The sequence below is a fragment of the Telopea speciosissima genome, chromosome 5 (assembly GCF_018873765.1).
Source record: "Telopea speciosissima isolate NSW1024214 ecotype Mountain lineage chromosome 5, Tspe_v1, whole genome shotgun sequence".
NCBI lineage: Eukaryota > Viridiplantae > Streptophyta > Magnoliopsida > Proteales > Proteaceae > Telopea > Telopea speciosissima.
Genome location: NC_057920.1, coordinates 59,697,843 through 59,721,595, shown reverse-complemented (window position 1 = coordinate 59,721,595; position 23,753 = coordinate 59,697,843). Strand labels below are relative to the sequence as shown.

At 40.7% G+C, this 23,753-nt stretch overlaps 2 protein-coding genes and 1 long non-coding RNA gene across 4 annotated transcripts in view; 1 reads left to right on the top strand and 2 right to left on the bottom strand.

Moving 5' to 3' along the window:
* Nucleotides 1-4,862: 4,862 nt before the first annotated feature.
* The window catches only part of LOC122662533, a 51,022-nt gene continuing 32,131 nt past the window's right edge, over nucleotides 4,863-23,753 (top strand). The window contains exon 1 of the long non-coding RNA XR_006333049.1: nucleotides 4,863-4,969. This is a non-coding gene — a long non-coding RNA (uncharacterized LOC122662533). The remainder of the gene's footprint in view (nucleotides 4,970-23,753) is intronic.
* LOC122662531 (MADS-box protein JOINTLESS-like) overlaps nucleotides 4,883-23,753 on the bottom strand; it is a 33,693-nt gene continuing 14,822 nt past the window's right edge. The window contains exons 2-8 of one of the 2 annotated variants that reach the window (XM_043858188.1): nucleotides 22,798-22,876; nucleotides 15,649-15,710; nucleotides 15,470-15,569; nucleotides 15,325-15,366; nucleotides 14,275-14,316; nucleotides 13,227-13,378; nucleotides 4,883-5,018 (exon numbers count right to left, since the gene is read on the bottom strand). In XM_043858188.1, coding sequence (XP_043714123.1) covers nucleotides 5,003-5,018; nucleotides 13,227-13,378; nucleotides 14,275-14,316; nucleotides 15,325-15,366; nucleotides 15,470-15,569; nucleotides 15,649-15,710; nucleotides 22,798-22,876 — 493 coding nt within the window. In that variant the 3' untranslated portion in view covers nucleotides 4,883-5,002. Of the gene's footprint in view, nucleotides 5,019-13,222; nucleotides 13,379-14,274; nucleotides 14,317-15,324; nucleotides 15,367-15,469; nucleotides 15,570-15,648; nucleotides 15,711-22,797; nucleotides 22,877-23,753 lie in introns of those variants that run through there. The other variant, XM_043858189.1, reaches the window with a different exon arrangement.
* The window catches only part of LOC122662530 (MADS-box protein JOINTLESS-like), a 79,906-nt gene continuing 61,065 nt past the window's right edge, over nucleotides 4,913-23,753 (bottom strand). Inside the window, exon 9 of the mRNA XM_043858187.1 lies at nucleotides 4,913-5,018. Within this exon, the coding sequence (XP_043714122.1) occupies nucleotides 5,003-5,018 (16 nt within the window). The 3' untranslated portion in view covers nucleotides 4,913-5,002. The remainder of the gene's footprint in view (nucleotides 5,019-23,753) is intronic.

The following is a 23,753-nucleotide window of genomic DNA, read 5'->3' as shown; positions in this document are numbered from 1 at the left end:
GACCTCTTGTTGTCCCGTGGCTTGGCCTCGATTATTTTTGTTCTAGCTTGTAGTACCGCCATATTTGCAAACTCGTTGCACCGCCTCCAGGAGCTCTTTCATAGTCCTGGTCTCATGACGTGCTGTGTCCTTGATCAAGTCCAGGTCCCTAATACCTCCCGCTAGGGCTGTATGTCAGGTGTCCGGTCATCCAAGTCTCGAACCTCCAGTGGACTCTTGGTGAACCTCGGTAACGTATTCCCCGAGAGATTCCCCGAGGTTCGTACCACGCTTAGTAGATTGACGGTGGTCTTCTTCGCTTGACGCTGCTTTGGAAGCGGGTGACGAATCGCCGCATAGCTCTGCGACGAGCCTATAGATCTCGGCCGCAGCCGGAGAACCATGATGTGGCTGCTCCCTTGAGGGACGCAGGAATGCCCGACAGAAACCACGTCCACCCCCATACAACGTCATCATGCCATTAAAGTAGTTGATGTGGTCATTAGGGTCAGCTGGTACTCATCAAGAGTTCAAAGGTGGGTAGTCGAAACCTGGAAGGTAGTGTGGCTGATATGATCTCTCGCTGAGAAGGGGTGTTGTCCAGGTATGGAATGTGTCTCGCCTTTGGTCTGCTTCTTCAACCCTTCTAGCTTCTCATCCAGGTCACGGAGTCTTTGATTGAGCTCCTCGTCCCGGCCGCCTCCCACGCCTAGCCGGACGCTCGCCGCGACTCCGCTTCACGCCTCTCTCTCGGATGTCCCCTCCCGCCTTGAGTGTTGGTGGGATGGGGAATGGTCACGCCGTGATGAATCCTACCGTGAAGGTGAGGGGCTTTCCTCTCTCGTAGGTCCGGTTCGCGTGGTAGGTGACTTTCTTCCAAATGTCCGTCGAACACGGACCTCCAGACCGATCTCTGCGGGCTAGACACCTCGCCCGGTGTTACGCGTCCTCCCACGCTCTCCGACCGTGGTGAGAGGTCTCTTGTTCTCCTGGATGCGGGAAGGCTCCCCGCCGCGGAGTGGGGGTTGCCTCGTCGCGCAAGTCTCTCTCGATCTCGCGCCCCGGGAGATGATCTCCTAGGGTTTGGCTCTTGTTGAGGTATGGACTCCACCCTTGCTCTTGGTGAAGTCCTCCGACGGTGAGATGTCGCACGCCGCGTCAGTATTCTCGAAAGAGTCGTTGTTCATCGAGGATCCGCCGTTGCAGTCGTTGATCCGACCCACAAAGTGGCTGGAGCATTGGGGTCGGTGTCACCTCCACCACCACATCGTTGGCCTCGTCATTGTTGGGCCTCGCGATCACGAATCGGTCATTAAGGGGGATCTCCTCCTCCGTGAGGGACATGGTCCTGGTCGTTGGCCTGCGGCGAGAGCACTCTGGGGGTGGTGATCCATTCCTTGGTCCGTTGTTGGTGGTGGTAGTCTTCCTTCGTGCCATTGAATGAGTATAGAAGCGAGCTAGTAGTCAGAATGGCTAGCGCTGCTCCCACGCACGGCGCTAATCTGCGTCAAGAAATCGCCGAGCGGTCCTCCGCGAGTGCCGCCACCGCAAGTGGACCAAAGGGGTCAGAGAGAACCGTGTGGGTTCCGGCCTAGGGCTCTCCGATGCCAAAGTTAGATCTCTGGCGCAAATAGATGAATAGTGATTATTCAAGATGAGTTTAGATGTCCTCCATGGGGTTGTGTACCTTTGCCTTTTATAGTAGCATATGGCGGTGTGGAGAGTCCCCGCTTGATTGACGACAGCCGTTGAGTGGATAGAGGCCCTGGTAACGGGGCTCTATCCTGATTGGCCATCTCCCCGCGGGAGGGAGTGTCCGTGGCATCAGGGATCCTTGGTGGATAGATATCCGCGTGTGGTGATAACGCCCTGGTGCTTGAATCCGCCTGGATGACGTGACTCTAAGGGTCTAGAGTCCTGGTAGTGACATGAGTCTTAGCGATACGATCGGGTCGTAGATGGGTGGCCCCCACCTCGTGTGCCCATGATGTCGCGCCCGGGTGAGGCCGCGCCCGGGTGAGGAGGCCGCGCTCGGGTGAGGCCGTGAGGAGGCCGCGCCGGGTGAGGAGGCCGCGCCGGTGAGGAGGTCGCGCTGGGAGAGGCCACGCCCGATGTGTGGCCGCGCCGAGTAGTGGCCGCCCCGAATGGTGCTGACTCCGGTCCCCTTGGCTATGGGGCGGGTCGTCTATGACACGTGGCGCTCGTTGATTGGCCCCGTGAATATTGGATGTATCAGTATGCATTCTGGTCGATTTCACATTCTCAAATGATAAAAAACTACTATTTTTACTATTTGAAAACACAAAATCGACCTAGAATGCTTTCTAAGAATGCATACCAAAAGCAACTTAGATATAACAGACATGATGGCAATGTCTGATCTTACTATCTGACCATCAAAAGTCATTTCTTTAATCTATCAATCCATTATTGAAGATCGAGTCACTTCTCAAGCTTTTTGATGTAAGTGGACTAGATTTTGCCTTTTTTTTTTTTTTTTTCCATGAATAATATAAATTTCATAGGTACAAGGTTCAGACAAAGTATATCAGATTGATTTCATATATATACTTACTTGGTCGATCCAAAATTCTACCAAGTGCATGTCAAACGGGACCTAAATTTTGTGGATAGGTAGACCGTCGCCACCTACTCTCATTTTAAGTTTTAGCTCAAATACAGTTTGTCATGTAGAAAAAAAACAGATTTGGCAGTTCAGGACTATAGGAGAATGCAAAATAGTGGTTGGAGTATTGTAGATGCGCATAGACATATATGGAGATTGATATACCAAGACATGATTCTCTTGCTAATTAGTTTGTTTACCATATGCTTTTTGTTTGGATGATGTGATCTTATTGTAGGAAGTCCACTCATGTACCAATACATGCTTTCACTAAGAAAGAGTAGCATGGAACTGAGGTATCACACTTTGAAAGTATTACTGATGGAGAAGCTCTGGCTATTAGAAATGGTCTACTTGAGACGCTTTCCATTTGCTTGGATTATGTGATAGTTGAATTAGATTGCAAGGAGGCTATCGCATATATTCACAACCAAGGTCAAACGGTTCCTCTTATCAGCCAGCCTATTATAGAAGACATCACCTTCTTTTCCTCTCTTATTCTGGATTGTAAATTTGTTTGTATTCCTAAGGAAGCTAATTCTTTAGCTGATCCCTTAGCTCGGAAGGCCCTGTCCATATCGTGTACGATAGTTTTGCCGAACTCCTCTCCATGGTTGATGGAGCTTTGTATTAATTCATCTACCACGTGTTTGACACGAAGTGAATAGATATATCTTTACCAAATAAAAAAGATTATTATTTTACCCTCCTGTTTCAGTGTTGTTATTGGTTAGATTTGTTGTCTTTCCATAGTAAGGGTGCACGAAGCCGCAAAGTTGTGCCTCAGGATGTGGGATTTTTATCCGTTGCTGTAACTGCAGCGCTGCTGTACTCATCGTGCGACACTGTAGGTGCCATGTGTGTTATGTGGGACCCATTGTGCACACATGGCACCTACAGCGCCGCATGATAAATACACCAGCGTTGCAGTTACAACAACGGATTAAAATCCCAAGATGTGCTTCAAGAACCAAATCACAAAAGATCAAGGAGCCGTTGGCCTCCTAGAACGAATAAGCTCACATGCGGATAACGATGAGACCCTTCTTGTGGCATTGGGCCCCCAAATAGTCAAGGCCCATTGCAATGAGGCCTCCTCCTAACCGATGACAAGGTTGCCCAAGTAGCATGAAGAAGAGGGGAGGGGACATACTTTGTATGCCAAGAGCCTTCATGGTCGAAACCAGGGCTCTATGGTCGGAACCTACATTGTATCTGATCTTGTATCCATAGGTGTCATTGAACAGTCCGAGGGGGTGCCACAGGTCAAGCATAAGAGTGTAGAGCTACTATTGTCAATGATGGAGGCAATAATGTCCCAAGCAAATGACTCAAGGAACCTACAAGGCTTATCGCTTGCATACTGTTGGCCGCAAATTCAAAGTTTGAGATCTAACAGAATGAAACAATCCACCTAATGCAATCTCTTGAAGAAATGCAAGATATAAAATAACTGACATCAGTACCTTGACATTACGGCTCCATTTGGTTGCAAGGGGAATTAAAGGGAAAGGAAGTGAAATTTTCATACTTGAAAAAGAAATTTTTGTAATCATTACCCCATGTGATTGTATAAACAAGGCTTTCACTTTCATATTGCTGGCCTTAGAAGAAATTTTTGTAATCATTACCCCATGTGCTTGGGTGAGAATACATGAAAAATGGTATTCTCACCCAAGCAAATGACTCAAGGAACCTACAAGGCTTTCATTTTCATGTTGCTGGCCTCAAATTCAAAGTTTGAGATCTAACAGAATGAAACAATCCACCAAATGCAACCTCTCGAGGAATACAAGATATAAAATAGCAGTAGCCTAACATGAAGAATAATATTCACACCCAAGAAAATGACTCAAGGAACCTACAAGGTTTTCCGCTTTCATCCTCAAATTGAAAGTTTGAAATCTAGCAAAATGAAACAATCCACCAAATGGAACTTCTTGAGGAATACAAGATATAAAATAACCGACAACAGTAGCCTTACATGTATAATTTACATGAATGGTCATCCCAACACACATTACCAAAGCTATGCTCTGATTCATACTTTTTATTTTTAATTTTAATTTTTTTTTTGTTTAAATTACAATGTAACTCTTAAGATTATGTAAAGAAGAATGCAAGCCAACACACATATATTCCCCTTAAGGATGCAAATCCAGTTTTATGAAAAACATACATACATACAAGGTAGAATAGTTTTGTATTCTACCATAACAAGACTATAACAACTGTAATGTAATTTTGATAGGTTGAGTAGCACTACTTGTTTACATGCTTTTCAAAAGACAAGGAAAAGAAATACAAGCTAGTTTGACTTGAAGGGAACATAGAGAATTTAGAGCAGCCTTCCCCTCTTGCACTGTAATCTCCACCAACATCATCCTTCAAATTCAGCTAGAAAAAGGTTAACCTGCAAGAAACACAACAAATCAAGAGAAAAAATGTTGATTAAGTAATTGCATGCTCAAGAAAATGAGTGTTGAGAGGTTTGAACCAAGTCAAATTAGACTTCCTGTGATGGGGTTAATCACATTTCAGTAAAAAAGAACAAGTACTACAAGAAAGTATTAACCATTCTAGAATTCTTTTAAAGCTAGAAACTCTTAGCATGGTTCTTTGAGATGTAATAGGATTCTATCCTACATGTGTTATTAATCTCTTTAAATTTGTATCGGTCAACTAGGGTTATGGATCCAATATTATATATATATGTATATATATATATATATATATATATATATATATATATATATATATATATATATATATATATATATATATATATATGTATATATATATATATATATAATCTCTTTAAATTTGTATCGGTCAACTAGGGTTATGGATCCAATATTATATATATATATATATACATACATACATAGTCTCCTTTGAGTGATCAAATCAATAATATAGAGAACAATTTCAGATCTAACTTGGTATCAGAGCCAATTGCTCCACAGAGCTATTGATCCATCCCTTAATTCTTTGTTTTTTTTCCTTCAAGTAAGCTGATTGTGGTCGTCATCTCTGAATTTCACTGCACGGCCTACACCGTCCCAAATCTCAGCCATACAATCCCAAAATCCATCCACACTTGCTGTCCACTATTACCCAACATCCCTCCCTTTGATCATATCTGTAAATCATGCTAAGCAATCATGCTCCACACAAGCATGAGCCTCTTCTGCCTTTTGTGATCCCCTAGTTGATCATCTACTCTGTGCACGGTCCTCTACTAAATCAAAATATAAGTCTCTCGTTGATGCTTCAACCAAACTCATATGGTTGGAATCCCTCTTTCAGGAACTAGGTTTTTCCCTTCATGGTCCCTTGATCTTGTGGTGTGACAACCTTGGTGCCACCTATCTCTTCGCCAATCCTGTGTTTGATGCCCACACCAAACATGTTGAAATAGGTTTTCACTTCATTCGTGAACAGGTTGTAAATCGTCAATTATCAATGCAGTTTATCTGCGCCATTGATCAACTTCCCAATGTTATCACAAAGGCATTGTCAAGGATGCATTTTCAATTCTTGTGTGACAAGTTGAAGGTTTGGTCTCCTCAACCTCCAACTTGAGGGAGTGTATTCACCGTTTTAGGATTCTTTTCAATTAAGGAAACTCTTAGCATGGTTCTTTGAGTTGTAATATGATTCTATTGTACATGTGATATCAATCTCTTTCTCTTTGTATAGATCAACTATGGTTATGGACTTATGGGCCCAATATCTTGTAAGTGTATATATATTCTCCTTTGGGAGATCAAATCAATAATATAGAGATCAATTTATGATCTATCAAGAAGAAACATCTACTCATCGCCATTAGGGAAAATAATCCTTTCACCCAAAGAATTAAAATTCCAAGCAACAAAAAAATCTTATGAATAGGAAACATGCCAATGCTTACAAGGAGACAAATAAAATCAAAACAAGAAGAAATCACGTTAATTAAGATTTTTTATCTAGAGTTAAATTAGATATGCTCATCTTTACCACTGCAAATCTATTAAGGTTGGTTGTGGATAATATTGCCTCCCATCATCAACCGACCTTTATCCAGGGCCAGTCTATTCTTGATAACATCCTTGTGTGCCATGGCATTGTCTGTGGGATTAACCATTAAAAATTCTTTCTTTTGACAGCTTTTTGAAGATTGAACTGTACAAGGCTTATGCTTATGTGAGTAGACCTTTCCTATATGAGGTTATGAACTAGGTGGGATTTCTAAGTGTATTTGTTGATTGGATTCGTGCTTGTTTGGAGTCTGCTATGTTTTCCATTCTTATCAACGACAACTTGGCTGATTATTTTGCCAGTAAGAGAGGCATTAGGCAAGGTAACCCATTGTCTCCTCTACTCTTCTCTTTGGTTATGGAGGCCCTTTGAGTGCTCTTGTGTAAGCTGGTTTCTAACAGGAAGATTAGCCTTCTCCCCAAATGTAAGGCAATGCCACTTTCCCATCTTACCTTCAAGGATGATCTGATTAAGTCAGTTGTTGAGATTATTCAAACTTTGGAGGCTTTTTCCCGACGCTCTGGCTTGCATTTGAATACTTCTAATCTACAATTATTTTAGGAGGGATCACTCCTGAGATTCAACGACTCTAATTGCATGTGACTGGATTCCAGGAATCCACCCCCCATTAGATATCTTGGACGGGATTTCTAGTAAGTTATCATTGGCTGATTGTTCCCCCCTCTTTGAATTAGTGAAGAGATGTTTGGAAGGGTGGAAATGTAGGTTCCTTTCTCTCGTTGGATGTTTGCAGTTCATCAATTCAGTTATGTACGGAGGGTATATTTATTGGTCTGGGACTTTGGGCCTTCCTAATAAGGTCATGCGGAATCTGGAATTGTTTTTTTTTTTTTGTAATTTCTTATGGTCCAACCCCTCTCTTGATCGACAAATTCACTACATTGCTTGGGAAAAAGTTTGTATGCCAAAGTCGGGCGGAGGGGGTGGGTATTAAATTAATTAAAAATATGAATGTGGCAGGGATCTTGAAGCAAGTCTGGTGGATTGTTTCAAAGAAGGGTAGCTTATGGGTGAAATGGGTCCATCATAGATACTTGAAGGTTGAATCTTTATGGAGTGTGAAAGTCCTTACAGATTGTTCTTGGGTTTGGAGGAAGATTTTGAAGCTCAGAAGCAAGGTAGAAGGGTTGATTGAACATGTCATTGGGAATGGGCATGACACGGAAGTCTAGTTGGACCCTTGGCATCCTCATGGTGTATTGGTGAATATCTATGGCGATCACATCTGGTGGAATTCTTATTTGGATAGATTGGCGATGGTCCAGTCCATTTTAGATGATGCTAGTTGGGTTCCTATGCCTTCCCCTACCTCAAATTTGATTTAGGTTTGGTCCTCTCTGCCCTCCAACCACCGTCATAACTTGGAATGCTTAGATCGTGTTGTGTGGAAGCCTTCTAGTTCTGGTCAATTCTCATTTATGTCGGCTTGGGAGGTTGTCAGGCATTGTGGAGTGATTGTTCCTTGGTCTAAAGCCATTTGGTTCTATGGTACTATTCCTAGACAATCTTTTTGCGCTTAGTGGTGCATTATGGATGCACTTCCAACAATGGATCAACTTAGGAAAAGGAACATTTCTGAACCATCTTCGTGTTACTTGTGTTCGACTAGGTCGGATGATAGAAATCACTTGCTTTTTCAGTATCCCTTTTCTAAGGCAATTTGGAAAGAGATCCGATTGCTTTGCTCCCCTTCCAGACGGATCGTTGCGTCTGTACCCTTGGAAGCTGAGTGGGTGGCCAATAAATTTGGGAGGGGCTCTATCGGAAGAGTTGTGTGCCTTGCATTTTGTTCTTCTATCTACCATATTTGGAATTAAAGGAATACCAGAAATGTTCGCCAAAAATTCAAAGGTGTTTCTGATAAACTCAGGTTGACACTGAGAGGTGGGGTGAATCAGGGTCACCAAAAACTTTCTTCCAATCTCTAATAGATACCACACTGGTGATGTTTTCTCAAGTACAATTCAAGATTAGCCGGGGCAGTCCCGTAATTACCAATCACACACAGACACGTCCACCACACACCACAACGTGGTTAGGTCTACCAGACAGTGTTCCTCCACTCTGCACAACACATACTTCAAATATATGTTGAAAAATAAGTGCAAGACAGAATACCAGATATACGTGGTTAGGCCAGAGTGCCTACGTCCACAAAGGAATACCCATATAGGGTTTCGTATTCCCTCAATACACTACTCAAATTTTGATGGCTACAACCACCCAGGAACTCCCAATCCCTGCTTCAGTTTGTGTAACCACACAAATGAGGGCAACTACCCCAATCTCTGTACAAGCTCCCACTTGACAGAGTTACAATAATTAATTGCAAATAACATAACCAAATCCTCCAATACAATGGCCAATATTGGCTTACAATCAAACTAGGTTTTTTCAACTAAACATGCAACCTAGAAACTCACAATGGGATTTGCAATCGAAGATTATCTCTTATAAAGTAATCCAACAATCATGAAGCCTCTGACGCATAGAAATCGAGTCTATGTTCGCTCCACTGCTCAAACCATCTTCAATACGGAGTCATCGAGCATAAATCAATGATATCGTCTATTTTTTGTGCTCAAACGATGCTGCAACTTCTTTCAATGGATTCCTCTCGAAAAATTACCCAATTTCAAAAAAAAATTCGTCCCATTAGGACTTCGGATGACCAAGATATGGCCTTCCAAAGTTGGATACTCCAAAACGAGTAACCAATGACAGAATCGTAAATAACTAGATTCTTCGTGACAAAACCATGTGTAACAAGGACACATGTCAAAGAAATTCACAATGCTATACTCGTTTGAAATAGGATGTGATGTCATGCTGATGTCACACTCCACTACCAAATCCCTTATTTCTTTTCTCTCTTCCTTTTTTTTTTAAAAAAATCTTACATCAATCCGCGACGTCCAAGAGGAATCTTGCACTAGATGTTGATCCGACGCTCGTGGTGATTCTGGAAATTTTAAAATTAAAGGGACATGACTGTTTACAGAATGGTCGTTAAACTTAAGCCAAAAAATTTGGCTAAGTATGGAGAAAACATCCTTCTACAGATTCGCTTCGTTTTCGCGCAATGACACAAAAAACTCCATAACTTCTTCGTATGACATCGAAAATAAGTGAAACAAATTACGTTGGAACCAAGACTCGACGAACTGAAATCCTTGTGAAGACTTCTTTGCCCAGTTAAGTCATTAAGGCTTCCAAAAATAGCTTCAAAGTGAACCCCACTGCACGATCCTATGAAATTGCAATTTTTGATGAACGAAACCTTCACCTGCTGCTTTGAGCCTTTGCCAAACACTTTTTAGGGATCCAAAATACTGCCAATGTACATCCTCCATACTCAGATGTCAGTATAACCCTGCCAAATGACCAAATTGCCCTTGACACTGTGTAGAAGTCTGTTTGACCATTTCAACTCTTCCAACTCACCAAAAACCATTGCCGCATCATCAAAATGTCTAGAAACGTTGCCAACAATGACAACACAACTCCAGAATGCTCTAATTGCCCAACAGTTTCCCAAATTGTCTCGGCAATTCATAGAGATGTGAAAGATAGATGTTTAGGTCAATCGCTTAAAGGTAACGAGTCTACTACGAATTGTTTCTTGGTTTGAAATTGGGCTATCCTTGCCTTATAGGCGAGCAACTAATGGGGCTACGACTCTGTTTGTCCTTGAGTTTGCTGGGAGGAGTTTTCTCATCAAGGAGTGTTGTTGTTGTGGAGTTTTTTGATTCCCTTCGTGGGCATGTCCGAGATATGGGAAGGCTGGTTTGTTTTCCTCTAGGGATTGTTTCTTATTTTTCCTTGCATTCTCTCTATATAGCTTCCTTCTTTTCAATAAAGCGATATTATCTATCAAAAAAGGACTCTCATGTGTAAAAGGGGGCTATAGACTAATTAGTAGCCCATGTGGTACTAAACTCTAAACACTCTCTTGCATGTGTTGCACTAGATACTATGGACACGCTATGATGAAAACCCACTTTGATGCCATGTAAAGTTTTCATGCCAAAAGTTTAAACTATTAGGTGGACAAACTTCCAGGTAGATAAAAGAGTTTTAGTAGCTGATGTAGAACTAAACTCCAACACAGGCAAAGTAATGAAAAAGCAGGAAAGCATATAGTGATGGGAATACCAGCCACCACTGGTCAAAAGAAACAAAGGGAACAGATAATAGACATATATTTGTAGAAAGACCATAGCTAGCTAACCATACATGTCAGAATGGAGAATAGACATTTTTGATAATATCAAAATAGGTCCCTTTGTTTCGAATAGTGGTATCACCATATTTGTGCAAGCCATACCAAACATTAATATCTTTAAAACAGACCAGTGCAACCATTTGCCATTTAACAGGACACAAGGAAATAGACAAGTCATGTTACAAGAACACTATATTAACACATACATATCCCTATGACATATGCGGTCCATTTAGTGCAAACCAAAGTATTGGACAATTTTTCTACTAAGATCAGTTAGGAGACCAATTCTACAAATCCAAATCATCTCCCATACGCATAAGCTGCCATGTGTCCTATCACTATGAAAAGAAATTTCGACATAACTAATTGAAGTTTTCCCATCATGGTGGTTACGACAAGTGGCAGTATTGGAATGTATGTGTAGAGTAATTACTCTCCATGTACATATAGGGGAGCATGCCTAAATCAACATGTCCTAATTTCAACTCCTCTTACCCCATTAGAGCAAAAATGGATCATTTGCACGTACGTGCAGGTGAACGTACATCTTAGAGCCAATCACGTGTTTATTTTGTTTCCATAAATACCCCTCCTCCCCTTGTGAATAGAAAAAATAGGACAGGTGGTTGCCTCTCACATGTACGTGCACCTGTACGTACGTGTAGAGGAACCAAACTCTCTTGGGGCCAGCCCCATTGCTTCTATGATTCTCATAGGACCCGGTGTTGATGCAGTGCACGTATGAGGTCATATGCCATAGGTTCGGACATCCTGGTTAGCAAAAACAAAAAAAAAAACTTCAAATTCTTCTAATATAAAGAAATGATAAATATCAATATCACCCACTAAAATCTGTCTTGTAGGTTTTTTCTGGGTCTTAGTTTTAGTGAAAAGAGGACGCATTTGAAGGACATAAGCTGCATTTTTACGGAAAAAATTTAGCTGCTACCTCTACATGGCCCTGCCTCAATGCTACCATCTGTATAACTTCAATTTTTAAGGTTAAAATTAGGGGTGTCAGTTTGGACCTGTCGGCCCGAGCCCGCCTTGAGCCTGAATAGGGCTTGGGCTAGTTTTTCAACCTTGAGGGTAGGTTAGGATTCAAAATTTTAGGCCCTAGGTCAAGGTCGGGCTAGGCCAGGGTTGAGGCCTTGGGCTAAGTCCGGCCTGGTCCACCCTGGTTTGCCCCTGTGTTAGGTTATGCTTTACCTTTACAATTTTTGTTTAAAGTATAATTGTCTATTGAACGAAAGTTTGGGGTTAAACTGTAAGATAATCTCACCAGAAGCTTTCATTTCTATAGAATTGTGATGTAAAACTGTATGTGTTCAAGATGCAATGCCAAGTAGTTGTGTTTTTGTTTTTTAATGTATAGGATCAAGGTCAATCAGGGCCAATCCGGCCCAGCTCAGCGCAGTTAGGGTCAATCAGGGTTGGGCCGAGCTTGGTAGGGTTGGAACTGGGCTGAGATATCGCAGCTTGACCTCAGGGCCAGATTGAGCTTGAACTGGGCTAAGAGGGCTCAACGTTGGGCTGGGGTTTTAAAAAACCTGGCCCAACCCGGCCTGTTTCACCCCTAGTTGAAACTCAATCTAACCAAACAACCTACTTTACTCATACCGTTAATTAATTTTTAATTCATGTTTTACTATTTTATCTAAAACCGGAAATACAAAACCTAAAATTAATTAAAGCAAATCTCCCATTCTTTTTCTTCAAACCCAAAATTAATTAATGCGAATCTTCCATTATTCTTCCTACCCAAAAAATAAAAAATAAAATCTACCATTCTTCTTCTTCTGCGTTCCATTCCCCTCCCTCCCCAAATGCCGCAACCCCATCCCATCCCTTTCGCAATTTGTTTTTTAATAATTTTTAATCTTTATTTTGTTAAAATCATTGACAACAAGGAAGAGTTAAAGATGTGTTTTAATTTTGAATGCAAGTTAAAATGGCTTGTACATACATGATTGAGGGAGGAATTGTGGAATCAAAACTTGAGGCTTATTGTTGACTGCCAAGAACTTTGTGTGCATCTCTTCTTCTCGTCTCAATTTCTATCTATCTCAGATTTATATATATTTTAAATTACTATTATCATATTCCCTCCTCTATTCTTTTTTGATTATGAAGGTGAAATATAAGCTATTTTTTATATATTTTTTTCCTGGATATGCCTGGACGTTAATTCTTGTTCATACACAGGTAATGTTGCTGCCTAAAACTCTGATTTCCTTTACCGTTCTTTTCTATCCCTCTAGCCACCAAACTAACCTTAAGTTTGGTTCTAATCAAATAAACTTTCCAAGCAGGGAAAAAAAGAAAAGAGAGGCTAAAATTAGTACTCACCCCAGCTTTAAAGAAGTATCAGAACTGTCATAATCTTGCAGTGGACTAACAGAGCTGTAGATATTAGTAGCAGATTCTGATGATTGGCCTTCTTCATAGACTATGTTCTCAGATTCAAGGGTAACAAGCGTTTGGCCTTTAGGCATATTCACCTGTGAGAAAAAAAAATGTTTTCAACTCCAAGCAAAGAGTAGGAACAAATACAGGGAAGAATTAGTATTTCACCAAGGGAGAGGGTTGGGCACGCTGCTGGCTTTCCTGGAGCTAACGGCTGTGTCCAATGGAAAGGCTGGGATGGTAGTGGGGATAGGTAGGGGTAGAGGGTGGGAGAGAAACAGACTCAGGCTGGACACAGCACCAGCTTACCAGCCTTTACTCTTCACCAAATCCACAAATTTGTTTGCTATGAAGTCAGGGTTGTTCTTTCACAATCTGCTAAAATCTCTTTACATTTTTGACATGATATCTTAGATTCTTAGGCAGTGTTTGGTATGCATTCTTGGAATGCATCCTAGGTTGATTTCGCATTCTCAAATGATAAAATAGTTGTTTTAGTCGTCCGAAATTGCGAAATCGACCTAGAATGCATTCCAAGAATGACATACCAAACACAACCTTAAATTCACCCATTTCAATTTGATACCATGTAAATTATCAAACTGACTATTTTGTCCTCTAGAAAAGTAGTCCCCCACCCTGCCCTTCCTCCTTTACTTTTGGCAAGTGAAAGGGGAGATGCTGTTTTCTTTTGGATGGGTTTGAAAGAAGATCAAAAGATTTTGGAAATTTGAGGTCCCAATGAAATAGTTGGAAAAGCTGGGGATTTCTTAAATGAGGAAAGAGTTACCTGACCTGCTCATTGTAAAAGAAATTTGTAAACCTAGGCTGTGTTTGGTATGCGTTCTTGGAACGCATTCTAGGTCGATTTTGCATTCTTGGACGATAAAAACAGTCCGAGAATGCAAAATCGACCTAGAATGCGTTCCAAGAATGCATACCAAAATCAGATCTAGTTAAAAAACACACTGAATGGAGTGAAAGTTCTCACCAGCTGTCTCAATTGCTCATTCTCCTTCTCCAATTGTAATCCCTGCATTTTATTAAAATTAAACATAAAGGATGAGGTGAATGAAAGAATGACAATAGCTCATTACTTCATATTAATACAACAATGATAAAGAGTATTTGGAACTCTCAGCTCATCATTATACCTCTATTTTGGATTAGGGTGAGAAAATGCCTGAAACTATGGAAACTTGTTCTTGTCAAATAAGTAATGAAATCTTCTTTTGTTTACTAGACAATTATCTTTTTTCTTCCAAGCTCTATTATTAAGAAGATAGAATCTCTTATGTCTGCATTCTTATGGGAAGGTTCAAATGATAACAAGTTTCTTCCACCCCATTAGTTGGGAAAGAGATTGTTTGCCATTCAATAAAAAGGTCTTAATTTAAGAATAGTTAAAGATATCAACAAAGCCTCCATCATGGAACTTATTTGGAGAATCATGCCTTGAAGGAAAATAGTTTGTGGGTGAACTTAGTTTATTCTAGATATTTGGGAGCTATAAGGTAGAATCTTTCTGATTGTAGCCTTTAGCCATTAGGCGGGCTTTGTAGTGGTCTATACTCCCATCAATCTTCCGCTTCATGAGGAAGACTCATTTGCAACCCACAACATTTTGGAAGGGAGATGGTGGAACAAGAGTCCAAGTCCCATCTTTTATAAGGGCAATGAACTCAGAGTCCATAGCCTGTCGCCAATGAGCTAACTCTATTTGGATTGTCAAGAAATTTAGAGACAGATTTCTTTTGAAGTGGAGATATCATGTTCAAAGCTAAAGTAGGGATGTTCCTCTTTTAACTTTTAATAGTTAATATCAGATGTCACTGGAACCTTGACATAAGGTGTATCCCTTAAGACAAGGCTTGCTCTTATATGAATTTGATTCTGTTATCTTTTATACTTCCTAGCCCTAGAACAAAAGAGCACAAACATAGAAAGCAAGAAATAGGCATGAGTAGAAGTGAAGTGAGTGAAAATAGCCAGAAAGAATGATTATGTAGCTTGAAATATTTGAAGTTTGATCCCTACTAACCTTTCTCTGGAGTGTGCTGACCTCCTCCATGATTCGTTCACCCTAAAACCCATATAATGAACTTGATAGGTAAGACTATGGAATTTAAATTAGAGTCAATTAGTGATTATACTATATAATTTGTGGAAATGAAATGGATACCAACCTTTCTTTCTAAAACACGGCTCAGTCCGGTTTCGATGGATTTCTCTAGCTTCTGCAATTCCTCTATACTTAACCCTTGGAGATCTTCTCCCCTCATTCTCCTAAAATGTCCACATGATCTTTCAACATTTTGGGTAAAAGGTTTGTTTCCTTATCAATTAATAGTAAATCCATATATACCTCAGTTGAAGGGTACTCTCAGAAACTTCCTTGCTCAACCTGGCAGTGCTGCTGTTCTCTAGCTAAAGAGACACCCACGTTCATACCATTCAGATAGAATTAAATGACAATGAACAAAATTCAACTAAAACATTTTTTAAATGAATTCTTCTTCAGGGGCAAATGAATTCACAATGGACAAAGAAATACTCCAAAGAGAGAGTGATTATCTGGCTGGTACATCATTCACAACTTTGTTGCAACCATTTTCTACTTGTAATTCAGATTCTAGTGTGGTGGATATGATGCTGGATGATCACTAAGATGCAACATAACAAGGAAAATAACATGTTTGTGTTTATGATGCAATCTCAGATGGTCTTACCATATGAGATGGCATTGAGGAGGAGACCTTTAAGGCTACACTTTCCAAATCCTTTTTTTTTTGGGGGGTGAATATCGAATTTATTCAAATATAGGAGTGGAAATGTTAACGATATGGATTCCAAGTCATCATCTAGTAACCAGCTAGTTCAAGAGATTCTCATATCATCTAAAGATGGGAAAGAAATCAATCAACTAGACAAGATTATCAATCTAGACAATCATGCTAACAATTATAGAAAGGGTATCAATCACAGCAATTGGGGTCTCAATCAAAAGGATAATCAAGAGAATAACAGCAAGGCTGTTTCCTTAATTAAATATCCTATTTCTATAAAGAATTTTTCAGCATCCTTTTATAAGGATTGTCACACAAGGAAGAAGAGATCAGAAAGATTTCCTTGACTGTGGACGTAGGTCTATCCAAGACTGAACCAAAATAATTCTCTTTGTCTTTTCTTTTCCTCTCTATTTCTCATTCTCTCTCACGTTACTTCGTCATGTTGGAACCGCTTCCTCTAAAAGGTTGACCTTGTAGGAAAGGGAGGAAACAATATGTATATCATACAAGAGCTCTAACACGGCGGACTATCCAAAGGGGGAGACGGGTGGATAAATAATTCAACATCTGCCCGTTCCCAAGAGGACCCGATACTGTGACCCCTGCCTACTCTGATACCATGACGAAGTAACGTGAGAGAGATTGAGCAACAGAGAGGAAAAGAAAAGACACAAAGAGAATTATTGTGGTTCAGTCTTGGATAGACCTACGTCCACAGTCAAGGAAATCTTTCTTATCTCTTCTTCCTTGTGTGACAATCCTCATAAAAGGATGCTGGAAAAATTCTTTACAGAAATAGGATATTTAATTAAGGGAACAGCCTTGCTGTTATTCTCTTGATTATTATCCTTTTGATTGAGACCCCAATTGCTGTGATTGATACCCTTTCTATAATCGTTAGCATGATTGTCTTGATTGATAATATTGTCTGGTTGATTGATTTCTTTCCCATCTTTAGATGATATGGGAATCTCTTGAACCAGCTGGTTACTAGATGATGACTTGGAATCCATATCGTTAACACGAAAGATCCTAAAGTATAGCAATGGTAAGATGGAGTGCTTCCATTTGATGGAAACTCTCACACTGTTATAGAGAAGCCAATACAATCGCACATTTTTTGGCTAAAGAAGCAGCAAAGTCCTTGGTGTCTTCCTCCTCTCCAACCTTGCTGTCCTCTATTCATGATGATCTTTAGAGTGATACCCAAAGTAGACCGAGATATCGGTTCTAGTGACATTAACTTTTACTTTGTTGACTTGCCTCCTCCCCTGCTGATGGCCATTGCGAAGTTGGGGGTTGGGGTGTAATATGTGTTTCACATTTTTATTTTCAGTTTGCTTTGTAATTCTTTTGTTTGTTTTAATAAAGTTGACCCTTTAGCGAAAAAAGATAGAGTGCTTCCAAAGCCGCATGGTGCTGGCTCATCCTTATTTTGATGCAGGAAAGAAGAGGGGCTGGTTGCAATCGGTTGGAGATCTTCTAGGAGGCTGAGTCATCATCGGTGCATGGGAGGCGCCCTTGATCGGTCTAGGCTGCTCACATGTCCTTGCCAAACTGGGCTACTATTGTAGCCTATCAATTCTAAGATTATTCTCATTCAATTGATTTGATCTCCAATAGGCGATTATATAGATTTACAATGTATTAGACTCCTAGTAAATCTATACAAAGAGAAAGAAGAGAATCCTATTACAACTCAAAGTATGGATTGATATCAGATGTGGGGTAGAAACCTAGGAAAACCGTGTTAAGAGTTTCCTAGAATGGGAAGACTCCTAGAACAGTTAATACACCCCCTCAAGTTGGAGGTGGAGGAGGCCAAACCTTCAACTTGTCTCGCAAGAACTGAAAACATGCCGTTGATAATGCCTTTGTAAGAACATTGACAAGTTGATCAATGGTAGAGATAAAAGGCATTGATAATTGACGATTTGCAATACGTTCACGAACGAAGTGAAAATCTATTTCAACATGTTTGGTGCGGGGATGAAACACCAAATTGGTGGAGAGATAGGTAGCACCAATGTTGTCACACCACAAGATTGGGATACCACGTAGGGGAAAACCCAATTCTTGAAAGATGGATTCTAGCCATATGAGTTCAGCTGATGCATCAACTAGTGACTTATATTCTGCTTTAGTGGAGGACCGTGCAACAGTCTTCTGCTTTCGAGAAGACCCAAGAAATGAGATTTGGTCCAAGAAAGATAGCATGGCCACATGTGGATCAGTGATCAGCACTGCTTCCCGCCCAATCTGCATCAAAAAAGGCTTGGAAAGATGTATTGGGCAAATGTTCTACAAGAAGACCATGTGTGCAACTGTGCTTGAGATATCGGAGAATTCATTTAACAAGAGCCCAATGATCTTCAGTAGGGGCATGCATATGTTGACCTGCCTTGTTAACAACAAAGGCAACATCAGGGGGTGTGAGGGTGACATGTTGCAAGGCTCCAACAATAGAGCGGTAGTGAGTAGGTGCCACCCACTGAATTCGATATTGGGGGAGTGATAGCCATCGGGGTACGCATAGGTTTATAGTCAATCATACAAGCCCGTTGGAGAAGGTCATGAATATAATGTGACTAGGATAACAATATTCCCTTAGAATGCTGGACCACTTCAATGCCCAAGAAAAAATGTAAAGGACCCAAGTCCTTGATTGAGAACTTTACGGAAAGCTTAGCAAGTAAAGCAATAACCTGCGTAAGAGAATGACTTGTAACAAGGATATCATCAACATAAACAAGTATGTAAAGAATATGCACACCCCGCTTGGAGATAAATAAGGATGGATCATTCTTAGATGCAATGAAACCCAATTGGAGAAGAAACATAGATAACCAGTGGAACCATGTCCTAGGGTCTTGTTTTAGCCCATATGAGGAACGATGAAGGCAGCAGACATGATTTGGTCTTAATGGATCTTCAAAGCTTGGGGGTTGTGTCAAAAACTTCTTCAGTGAGAAGACCATGCAAGAATGCATTATGAACATCCAGCTGCAAAATGGACTACCCTTGAGAGATTGCAATGGCAAGAATAGACATGATGGTGGTTGGTTAAATAACAGGGCTGAATGTATTTGTATAATCAATACCCTGTTGAAGAAAACCCTTTTCAACCAGGCATGCTTTGTACTATTCAAGTGATACTTCAGCTTCTTATTTGATATAGTAAACTCATTTACAGATTACTAGATCAATATGTGGTGAACGTGGAACCAAGGACCAAGTGCCATTCTTAAGCAAGGCATTAAACTCTTCGTTCATGGTAGTGTGCCATTCTGGGTCTTTATTTTCTTGGGATAAGCATGTTGGTTCAGCGGAAATAGGAGCTATGGTATTGAGGGCATGAGGGGAGGGGGGAGGGATAGGACACACATGAAGGCGTAATTGTATTTGATGAAGGCATGAGGGAGCGGCAGGGGATGGTGGTGGTGCAAGGATAGGAGAGAGAATTTGGAGACCCATTGGGGGTGAGTGTATTGGAGAGGCGAGGGCTGGTATTGCATGTGGAGGGAGAGCGGGTAAGGCTGGGGCTGATATGTTGTATAGATCCTGAAGTGTACGAGTTCGTAGCACAGGGGGGGAGTGAGAGGTATCATGGGAGGGGGAGCGTTGAGAAGGTGAGGGAGAAGATCATCCTTGGGTGATCGAAATAGACTGCAGATGGGCTTGCCGAGCTGGCTGACTGGCCCATCCTTTCTTGGACTCGGTTGGGCTGGTTAGTGTGGGCTTTTCCAAGTTGATGGGCTGGTTCAGCTTCATAGTTGAACTTGTGTAGGACAGGTTCAATGCAAAAGGGTTAGTCATGGACATTGACATGTCTTGATGTACATTGACCCATAGCAATGTTAGAATATAGATCTGGGCTTGCATCACTATTGCACTTGGACAACCTTTGAAAAAGGCTTTAGTTGTGGAAAGCAATGCTCCTATCTTATGTAGGTAATCTGGAGCTGGTTCAGTCAGCCATGCAAAGCTCCTTCATCATTGGACTGGGGTGCTTGGCTTGCCTTAATTTGTCAATCAGAAGCTTGAATCATTTTTAGCCTCACAGATCCCTTATAGTCTTATTTTATTGTTTCTCTTGGATGAGCGAATGGCTTGTCGCCCTCGTCATTCTGTTTTAGGACTGAGTCCCCCCTTTTTTAGCTTTAGCTTTCTTTGCCTTTAGTCTGTCTTTAGGCTTGTTTGCCTCATTTTTAAAAAAATAAAGAAGTATTTATTCTTTAAAAAAAAAAAAAAAGATGTTAGGATTAGGGCTTAGGTTTTTGACATGTTTTTTTTGGTATTTCTAAATGGAGACTTGATATTTACCAAAGTGCCATGGATTATAAATAATCCTTATGGAGAAGAAAATTGACATTTTTGAGTTCTATTCACTTAGCTAAAGAAGAGAAAGAGGGGAAAATAGAGAAGAAGTGGATTTTGCTTTGGATTGAAGATTTGAAGGTCTTTTTGGTGAAATTGAAGATGATTGAAGCAAGTTTAGGGATGTAATTGAAGGATTTAAGCTTTGATTTGAAGTAGCAATCTCCTACTTGAAATCTAAAGGTAAGTAAACTTGATTTTTTTTAAAAAAAAAAAGAAGCTTGAATCTTTGATAAGCTCTTTCTTTGTGGAAGTTGGTTGAAAAGGAAAAAAGTTTTTTGGTTGATTGGATATACTCTCAATTTCTTAGGAAGGATTCCATTTGGACTGTATTCTACTCCCGTGATTTCTCATGGGATTGGACGAATATTTTAAAGTACAAGGCTCTGGTGGTTGATGTGATTAAGGTTAGGATTGATGATGGGTCCAATATTTATTTTCTTTGGCTAGACAATTGGCACCCTCATGGAGTCCTGCTCAATGTCTATGGTGATAGAATCAGGTTTGACTTGGGAAGGGAGAGGCTGGCCAAGATTTTGGACATCATCTATGATGGGTCTGGAGGCAAGGGTTTGCTACTTCCTCTAGTTTGATTGAGGTTTGGAGTGTTATTCTGTGTATTGTCAGAAGAACACAGGGGGAGCGGTGACCATGTGGTTTGGATAGAGACAAGTTATGGCCTCTGTGGCATTTTATACCGCTTTTGCGTGGAGCTTGGTGCACTTCCGTGCTCAATTAAAGTTCCCTAGTATGATATTGTTTGGTTCAAAGGCTATCTCCCTCGCCACAGTTTCATTTCTTTGAGAGCCCTCATTCTGTCCCTTGACTCTCTTCCAACAATGGTTTCTAAATCAGAGGCAGATCTCTCCCTTCCCAAATTGCTGCCTATGCTGGAATGCTATTGAGAATATTCATCCCTTGTTCTTTGCCCTTTCTCTTATCCTCTCTTGGGAAGGACTTCTACAAAGATGTTGGCCATCTAGGAGATAAATCCTTGATCTTGAAGGGGAATGTAGATGGGTTAGGAGTGTTAATGGGAAATCTTGTTGTGATCAACATCGTGGGCAAGCTTATCTGTTGTGCAATCCTCTCACATTTGAATGGAAATGAACCTTAGGAGATAGACCAGGAAATCTAGAAATTTTCATCAGATTTGAAACACTATAACCATTGAAATTCAGGGCAAGCTTGATCTTTATGTTGGGTCTTGCTTGGATACTCCTAGGTATAGGCATGTAGTTCAGTTTTGGGACCTCCCTATCCAATTGCATGTTGTGAACAAGAATACCCCTAGAGGATGGTATATATGTATCTTCCTTTACCTTTTTGGAATCCCTTTATTTGGGGGTCCTCCGTATATTCTTTGGGCTTTTTGATTATATATCATTATCTAACAAAAATATAAAATAAAAAAAAATGCTGGTGGTGGATATATCTGTTATGCTTTACTACAGTTTATCAAAATTTTAAATAACAAATAAAGTTATGATAATAATTTAGGGAAGTTATTGAATTATAAACTTAATTAATCAAGGTGCATGAATTTTCTGGGTTTTTCATTTTATGTATAAGATAAACAAGAATAATATGAAAGAAACACACATAAACAGAAGTGTATTCCTACGTCTTGAAAACATAGTTTTGCATCTTAAAATTAATCTATAACTAATATCTTTGACAACCCTTTACTTGCATGAAGATACCAAAATAAGATTATGAGTAGGGCTGCAATAGGGTCGGGTCGGGCTGGGTCTTTTAAAACCCCAGCCCAAACCTGAATCATCTTAGCTGGGCTCAAGTCCGGTCCGGCCCTGATTCAGGGCCAGAAATTCAACCCTGACCTGCGCCCTTAGGGTCGGGCTGGGCTGACCCTGATTGGCCCTGACCATGGGCGGGGGGGGGGAAGGAAAATGCATATGACTCTTTAGGTTGCTGGGAAGAAGAAGAAGAAATTTCTGATCCGGTTGTTATTCTCACATCCCGAATCAAAGTGGCCCCAGAGGAAGAAGAAGAAAGAAGGAAGAGGAAGAGCAAGAAGAAGGAAAAAAAGAAGAAGAAAGAACAGGAACAAGAAGAAGAAGAAGGATCGGGCCGAGCTCAGCCTAAGGCCTCAACCCTGACCCGGCCTAGCTCTGACTCAGGGCAAAAAATTCCCAACCCTGACCTGCCCTCAAGGTCAGGGTATCTCAACCCAGGCCCTGTTTGAGCTCAGGATGGGCTCGGGCTATCACGGCCAAACTTGCACCCCTAAAGAAAGGAAATAGCCCTTTCAGTCTTTTCCAATTTAATGTTCCACATGAATGATATTAAATGGTCCAAAAAAACCTAGAATCTAAGGGTACACTTACCTGCAGCTCAAGGGAAGGTCCATCCAATTTTTCGATGTTCTTAGAATGCAGACGATGCCTCTCCACTATGTCTTTCACACTGTGGAATACAAGACGATGACAAAAGTTAGTTCTACCATTTTATAAGATTAAAGAATTGTCTAGTCATATGAAATAGTTGAATCTAAAAAAAAAACAGGCCAGCAATTATTATTTCTCTATTTTCTACCCATAACCACCAGTGTTCAAATTATTAGACAATTCATTATGGGGCGCTGTTCTCTATGCTGCAGTGCAGGCTGCGTCCAGACACATGCGGTTGAGCACAATAACCACCCTGCCCCTCTGAGTGGCAGGCCCATGTGCCTGGGCCGCAGCACAGAGAACATTCTCCCATTCATTATATATGGAGAAAGAGAGAGGGGGGGGGGGGATTGTCTGCTGGGAAAAATAACTATAGAGTGCCATGAAGAGAAAAATAATTACAATCACATCTAAATGGTTGCTATATGCATGTCAAGTTTTTTATTTTTTTTAAATCCCAAGTGTGTAGCTCAGTTGGGAAGCATGCCTAAATCAACATGTGTCCTGAATCCAACTCTCCTTACCCCCTTGGGTTAGCCACACAGCTACTAAGGTTCTCATAGAATCCGATGCTAACCCAATGTACATGTCGTGGGATTAGTCGGGTCAAAGGTCCGGACATCCTTGTTAACAAAAAGGAAAAAAGTTTTTATTTTGGATAATTCATATTCAAGTCAAATATTGGCATTGCGTGACAGCGTAAGTCCTGCTAGGCTTCATTATGCCTAGTGAAATATAACACTTCACTATTTTTCACTTGACGGTACATCAAAATTTTAAACAAAAAAAAAGTGTTTTAAAAAACCAACAAGGATAATTTAGATTCCCAATCTAATTATAAAATTCAAATCACTAATTTATCATCTGAGAATGTGAAATCGACCTAAAATGCA